Raw genomic sequence first — 8,136 nt, 5'->3', positions numbered from 1 at the left:
TTTCATTTCTCCAACGTCCCCTGTTCTCCGTCTGTCTGGTGTTTAATCCTCCACCCTGGACTGCACAGGCTAACAGACATGTCAACACAGTGCAGAGAACTTTTCTTCGACAGTCTACTCATGGTCTACTATTAGCTTTATGAAGGAGTAGCAACAATTCCCTGAACCTATAGGCAGCTCAGGTTTATGGGGTCCAGTCACGGCGGTTTATCCTCTGATCTGAACAATGTTTGTAGGACCGAGAATTTTGAAGGATGTATTTGTAGTAACAAAAATAATCCCTCCTTAAACATGTGTTTTTAAAGTTTACCATAGTGACGAGAATCTATTCTATTAACGATGTCTGTGTAGGAGGTTTAACAGTGTCAGTGATAAGTGTTGTCTTTCTTTTGTGTGTGTGTGTGTGTGTGTGTGTACATGTTTATATCCAAAACCCGACAGTCTTGACTCTTGTCGCAGCACCAGGTAAATTACGTACAAACAACATCTCAGTCAAGGATTACTCTGACTCTCATGTAGGATTAGTGCTCAGTACACGGGTGTGTTTATTGGCACCTTCGTCTGCTTTTTCCAGTGTGTTTATTTATGTTTGTGACCGTGTGTGTGTGTGTTAGAAGAAGAAGTTTGACTCTAATCGGCTCTGTCCATGCATACTTAATGTCCCTCTACAGGTCGCTCATTAGAAGTGTCTCAGCTAGACAAACCATTCAATATCATCATTGGCTGTTTTTGTGTTTTTTGTGCCAGAGTTTGTGATGATTAGAGCCAATAGGTATGAACGCATATAGATGAAAGTGCGATGGTCAGTGCTCTGAGCTAACTTTTTATTAACACTGGACTTCCTCTTTCCAGACCGCGGCAGTCTGTGTCTGTGTGCACTGACCTGCAAGCCCAGGTGCTCCAGTGCTACAGAGGAAACCCACAGCAGACTCTGCACTGCTCCAACCTGGCAAAGCAGTACATGACCTGTGTGCAGCAAGCTAAGAAGGTACGTTGATAAAAAAACTTGAATTACTGTATTTTCCGGAATATAAGTCGCTCCAGATCATAAGTGGCACCAGCCAGCTACAGTGCCCTCTAGCGGCGGTCAGTGTGAAAATAACGAACATGTAAATTTTCATTGGTACAACATTAGCAGATACTAGTACACAAGTCTAGAGTGCCCTCTAGAGGTCAGTGTGAAAATAATGAACATGTGAAATGATATATTTTAATAGTCACAAACCCAGCCAAAGGATGAAAAAAATCGTGACTTATAGTCCAGAAAATTCCATAGTTCCTTTATTTTTTTAATGAATGTAAAATAGTCAGTTTCTACAAACAGATTTTCTATTTAACCTTTCCTTATCATCGTTTGAAAAGCACATGCAAGTCTTTTAAAGATGCAGTAAAATTCAGTGTGACCTTAAAGACTTGTGAAGAGCTTTGGTCCCAACTAATACCAAGAAGCAGAAAAATGATTTAAACACCTCCATCCTCCTGTGTGTGTGTTATGAAACGTCCATCATTGTGTTACTACTGCTCTTCTTATCTCGTCATCCACGGCTTTTAATGCTCTTAGAACAGTTGATCCATCTCGTCCTCCTGTAGGTGAATCAAGCAGTGAATCATATTTTATTATGAAATAACACTTTCTGAAGAATCATTTTGTTAAAGTGTCGACTGTCTGATAATGGGGTATTAATCTCTGTACTGAACACTGGTTGATGACAGAAGTATTTGATATACAAAATATACAAAAAACTCTGCACTATTTCCATATGAAAACTTTTAATCAGCAGGATTTAACCTGTGACTGCAGTAGGGTTTACATTGCACGCTGTAAATGTGTATGTATAAAAAAGCACTTTTTCCATTTGTTGCTGAAGGGCAGCGGTAATGCACTGAGATATTTTTCAGACGCTCTCAGCAGACCCAAAGCTGTTTGTTTGTGGCACTGTACGGAATAAACTGCCTGTTCACGGGCAGATAAACTACCCAGCGTGTGAAAACGGACATTCAACATTTGAAAGCAGTCATTTTCTTTAGCCCCGTGCAACAATAACATGACTATTCAGTAGATGAAAAAGCTTTTAGTCTGGTGAAAACCTCACGACATCTTAAAAGCTCTGTTCTTTTGTTATATCTGTATACGCCTGCAGGCTTCTTCAACAGCACACTCATTTTTTTCTTTGATATTAAAGGGAGCATTCAGCATATTTCCAAACATTAATCTGTCTGAAGTCAATATCTTCTGATACCTGATTTTCTTGGATAAGAAGTTGTCTTCTACTCTTCTTCAATTTAGTACAAAAAAGCTTTAAACCTCTCAAATATTTATGTTTAAAGCCTTTCTCTTTCTCATTTCTCTGGTGTTTTTCTGTCTTTGACAGTCATCTACAGTTGATTATTTTTACATTACGATACATGTAAACAGAATAACCTTAAAACTCTGATTTCGATCAGTAGCTCTGTTCAAATATGTAACTGCGCCCCCACCAGTATCAGCAAGGATGAAGTTCTTCGACCGACTCAAATATATTTAAAATTCACCAGGTCTTCATTTTAAAGACCACGTTTCATCCATCCATTAAACTGATCATTAGCTACACAGGATAACCTGTTGTCATGCATTACCTGTCCTGCTCCTCATCACCAACTTGTGACCTGTCAACCATCCGTCCATTCAGATGACAACCTGCTCTGACACTGATAACAAAAATCCACCAATGTTTAGATTTTGTTTTGAGTTTTTTTTAGAACTTCTCAATATCCTACACATTGAATTTTGTTTTTTGTTTTTGTTTTGTTTTTTCCGACAGTTGAGCATTCTTGATTGCAAAACAAAATGAAATATTCTGCGTGTCATGACTGAACTTTCCAACCATTTTTAAAATATATAATCTCTACCGTTACAGATCTGTTCAAATGTCAGTCAGCCGTCTGTCTTATCTGTCTTTTTTTTTTAAGCCTGTGTCCAGATCTGGATATCACTAAAGGGTCTGTCTCCTGTTTGAAGTCCACACAAACCACTATCTACACCGGCAGGGATTTTCTAAAAAGTTCTTTTATGTTTTATGATTTATGCACACACACATTTTCTCCACACCTTCCTCCTCCTGCCGTCCACTTAGGACAGTTTCTGTCAGTGTCTGTGCTCAGGTGTCATTGTCATGCATATGGGACCTTAAGTTAAGTTGGTGTGTGTGTATGTGTGCAGGGTAAATGTCAGTGATTATGTCAGCCTGTGTCCAAATCTTTGAACTTCATAGCCAGTGTGGTGGTTTAACTTAACTCTCAACCAGCAGTGATCAGCTCCATAATAACAATAATAATACATTAACATATAATTAAAAAGCACTAATGCACCAAAGGACCTTGTTTTGATCTTTTGCAATTTTCATTCAAGTGGAGAATTTGATCATTTAAAGTAGAAACGATTGCCTTTTCAGCAGAATAAGACAAGAATAAAATATGCCCCTCAGTGGAGGAATAGATTGGGGCTAATGATAGACAAGAAAACTGGAAGGAGGCAGAGTGTCTGTCAGGGAGGAAGAGGTAATAGAAAACTGTGAGAGTACAGCAGTCAGGGGCAGATGATGGAAGGAATGTAGAGCGGGTGTTCAGAGAGAATCAGAGGGGGTGTGTTAGTGGGGGGGGGGACAGCAGAAGTGAAGGTGGAATATAAAGGAGGAAAGCATTTCTGCCGCAGAAAGAAGAGTGTCAGAAAACACTCTGAAGAAAATGATATGTTGTTTATGTGTTTACGTCTGTATGGCGTTCAGTAGCAGCAGGTTTGAGAGCCGCGCCGTGAGCTTTGGACACACATTTATTTACGTTGTATAATGTGCCTTCCTATCACCTGTGCTCCTACACCGATTACAGCTCATGTATGATTCCCACTTACCTTTAATTTCAGTGAATAACTTCATTCATGAAGGATGAGAATCCTGGACCGGTTCTTGTTGAATATGTCTGAATTTCACACAAATATTGAGAAGACAATAAGCTTCTTTGACAACCAAAAAAACTGGGAAATACCTACAGCCTACAGGAACAAAATCCACTGAGATTAAGAACGTATTTTTGAAGAGAGAGCTGGCCAGAAAATACAAAAGTTAAAATACAGAAAAATATATATATGAAAAACAGGTAAATGATCTGATGGGTCATACATAATGAAAAACAGGTAAATGATCTGATGGGTCTTAAATATCCCAGGTAAAGTTAAAGTCAATCAGTTCCTGCTGTGCGTAATATTAATGCCATTCACCGACCTGCTTTCACTACAGTGTATTAATAACGTCCAGATGACATTTAGATGATGAGGATGAGTTTACGTGGCCTTCAGTTGACTGTCTAATTAAATTACAAATGAGCGTCTCTCTTACCTGGGCGTCGGCTCGGTCGCATTACTGTTGGAATGTCCAAAGCTTTATGACACACAGACTAGAGTCGAATTTATCCACTGAAACTCAGAGGCTGCCTCAGGTTCCTCTCTCACACACCTGGGTTATTTAAAAAAAATCTCAGAACCAAATATTTTTTAAATCTTTTATTTACACAACACAATGAAAATCACTAATAAAACCGGTCAGAAATTGAATCAAATAGTGATATTGTTAATGGAATCAAACTGTAAACTCTTCATCCATTCCCATCTCTAAACTTGATTCTCATAAATTTGACTTCTCGTCATACAGTCGTCCTGTAGAAAAAGAACTCAAACACATGCTATATTTTTCTTTCTACACTGTGATGTCCACTGTTGTAGATTTGAATTAATCCCTAACTCACTCCAAATTATTCATATTCAACTCTAAACACACAACTCACACGTTTCCCTCTCTCTTTACATCTCGTTCATTCTCACCTTCCATCCCGGCTCTCAGCTCTCATCCGTGATCTCCAAGGCAACCGCAGCATGATGACAGACGAACCATTCGCTGTTGTCACTCATGTCGCACTTCTCTGTCGTTCAGCAGCCACTCAGTTCCATCTTACACTCCGTCAGCCTCCAGACCAACACCTCCTTAGTGCGAAAGATCTCCACTAAGATGACCACAGGAGCAGGTTCTTCCTGTAGAAGAACTTTATTTGGCTGTCGATGGGTTCATTAATATGTTTTTATGTTCTCCATTTTATCAGAAAAAGCTTTAAATATTTTTTAATGCATTCTTTACCTTTTTTGTGTCCTACATAGATTTTGTCTGGTGAAAGATGTTGAACACAGAAGTCACAGAAGTAAAAAAAAAAGTCTCTGTCGACTGTCATACATGAGCAGGATTTGAATATTACCACCTTAAATATGAATATTTGAAGTCAAAATATACGTACATCATATGTGTGATAAATGTGACTTCTTGATCATTTCAGGTTCAACGCTGACACTGAAGTGTCTTCAGCCAGTTTATCAAACAAATTCTCCTCAAATTACGTCAGCGACCGTTCTGCTCAGCTGTGGAGCGGCTGATTTACACGCTGACACACCTGATTGCTTCTTCTCGGCACTCTTCACTCACAGACCAACTGTCTGACTGAATCACTGAGCAGAGTGCTGATTGGCCAGTCAGTCAGAGCGCTTCGCTAACCAATCACAGAGTCGCTGACCAACGCGCACATAACACAACACAACTAATGACTGACTGAGTAAATAAGACGCCTCCTTATCGGTGACTAATTGACTGTGGGGTCGTCACACTCACTGTGTAATCAGTGAACGTCTCCGTGTTTATAAAGCAGCTACACCCAAAGCCACTCACTGTTGTGAGCGTCTGATTGACAGTCCTGCCTGGCAACTGTCTGTGTCCGTCCAGAGAGAGAAAGGGGGGGCGGGGGGGGGGGGGGGGGGGGTGGTTGGCACAGCAGGGAAGACAGTTATTGATTTTCTACTTCTCCTTTTATTTTTCTGTTTTTCACGTAGTGGAGGCGAGTGAGGCAGACCTGTCTGTGATTGAATGAGTGTCTACATTAATTACGTTCATACAGGACGGCCGTGGTGTCCTCCTGCTGGACGGCCGCCTGTACTGTATGTCGCCCATTAGTTTATGGCTCCTGGTTTGTGGACACACCTTCCGTATGTACGCTATTGCTCTAAGTGCTGTCTTCTACTTCACGCTGCTCTCTAATTGGATGAGAACTGACAGGAGGAAGAAGAAAGAAGGTTCTATTTGTGTGTGTACGTGTGATCTCCACATACACCTTTGCATCTCAGCCAGTGTGTGATAATTAAATGCAGCTGTTGTTTCAACTTTGCAAACAACTGTATTGGAAAAAAAACAAAAAACAACGGTGACTCACGGCGGTGATTGCGACCACAGAGAACGATGAAAGAAGAAAAGGAACGAGGCGGTGGGCGGCAATTGCGACCATAGAGAACAATGAAAGAAGAAAAGGAACGAGGCGGTGATTTTTATTTATTTTTTTGTCTCGGTTATCGAGTCTGCTTAGATCTAATCCTGTTGTATGACAATAAACTAAGCAAGACCAAAGGTTAATAAAGGCCGTGTGTGTTTGTGCAGACCTGAGCCAGGACTTTTGGCCGTCCTCTCCTCCCTGTCTTAAAATTATTCAAATGAAATGTGGATGGCAGTGGTCCAAGTCTAGATTTGAGGCAGTGGATTTTACTGTGGATTGTGCTCGGGGTTAGTTTAAAATTCACAAGCTACTTCACAGACAATGCGTGCATAATCGCGCACGCTCACACATGCAAGAAAATGAACATGGACTCAGGAGAAAAAAAATGTAAATCCCTCCAAATATCCACCACACCACAACGATGTGTTTCTGTTCATTTACATATGCAGATCCGCACTGACACGCTTTGGATTTTATGACCTCGGTGGCACAAGGAAAAATAAATCCCCTTTTCACATTCAACGTTAACCTTCCATTCTCTGCCACCGGCAGGTAAACAGCTCAGCTCTCTGCCTGTGTCTGGTGGTTATCATGACGTACCAGTGACTTTAGGTCAACAGTTGCCACTCGTGTGTAGGTTTCACCTTGTCCTAAAAAGACAAACTTTCTCATGTCAAATACTGACACTGCAACTTGGTGTATCTGCCGATACTGACGGCTATAGTGTCCGTTCACAGCATTTGTGCAGTTGTTGCAGTTGAGTGTGATTTAGTAACTTGAGGATTTGGGCCTTGGTATCAGATCGGACGCACACATTACTTCCAATTTACTATCCAATGCATTCCTGATTTGTGAAAAAAACAAATATTAAACTTAAAATGAAGCTGTAGAATTTTTTAAGTTGGTCTCAAAATATATATTTTTTTATGTCCTTGTACCCCAGTGTTACGTCCCTGTCCTTCCCTAGTGGATAAAAGGAGGAGAACCAAGGTCAATTTTTACAAGGCCAAGAAAGAGGTCACTGACTTCAGGCTTGGTTTCCTAGAACAAAAACAAGGATTTTATTATAAGTATTTACAACCAAAATGAAAAACAAACACAGACTGTCAGTCTACAAATAGGTTAACTGGTTAAACTGGTTAAATCAGTTAAAATCACTGGTCAAAAACAATGAAACAATCCAACTGACCAGACAAAAAAACACTTCTTTTTTTTTTCAAATATACCTTAAGACTCCAACCTGTGCTTTTTTTGCACGGCTCAAATGTCAACGTTCTAATTGTGTCTTCTCCCCCTCCATGTGTCTCACCTCCTTTCTTCTTCAGACGTCAGTGACCAATCACGGCTGAAAAACCTGCGGAAAGACAAACAGGAGGAAAAGTTGAAGAAGAAGATGACACTGTGTCCCATCCGTCCATGGCAACAAAACAACACTTTCTTTTACCACTCACCATGCTTTTATTTTTGTCTTGATTTGTCACTCCAAAGTGTATGAGGAGTTGATTTATTGTCAAATTGCACCAGCACATCCCTGCTGCTGCTGCTGCTGCTGCTGCTGCTGCTGGAGAAATAAATCCCAGGTGACGAGACCCCGGGTTGTGTGTTTTTCTGCCTCTGTGTTTGTATGTGTGTGTGTGTGTGAGTGTGTGTGTCTGTTCACAGCATGCTAATAATGGTTTCGCTACTGAAAATGAGGTCGCGTGCACTCTGCTGACAATGATGTGCAGGCCCCGGGGTTTGATTTTGTGTCGTGCTCACGGTTTCATTAAGAGAGAGAGAGAGAGAGAGAGAGAGGCTGTG

The 8,136-nt window shown here is 40.6% G+C and overlaps 1 protein-coding gene across 3 annotated transcripts in view; it reads left to right on the top strand.

Moving 5' to 3' along the window:
* Positions 1 to 7,925, top strand: part of chchd6b (coiled-coil-helix-coiled-coil-helix domain containing 6b) — a 31,705-nt gene extending 23,780 nt beyond the window's left edge. For all 3 annotated transcript variants that reach the window (XM_008320253.3, XM_008320251.3, XM_017036345.2), the window contains 2 exons: positions 853 to 988; positions 7,662 to 7,925. In XM_008320253.3, the coding sequence (XP_008318475.1) occupies positions 853 to 988; positions 7,662 to 7,685 (160 nt within the window). In that variant the 3' untranslated portion in view covers positions 7,686 to 7,925. The remainder of the gene's footprint in view (positions 1 to 852; positions 989 to 7,661) is intronic.
* The last annotated feature ends 211 nt before the right edge of the window (positions 7,926 to 8,136 follow it).

This window comes from Cynoglossus semilaevis, chromosome 11 (assembly GCF_000523025.1).
Source record: "Cynoglossus semilaevis isolate Cse_v1.0 chromosome 11, Cse_v1.0, whole genome shotgun sequence".
Lineage (NCBI taxonomy): Eukaryota > Metazoa > Chordata > Actinopteri > Pleuronectiformes > Cynoglossidae > Cynoglossus > Cynoglossus semilaevis.
The sequence above is the reverse complement of the archived record's forward strand: the minus strand, read 5'-3'. Positions and strand labels throughout refer to the sequence as shown.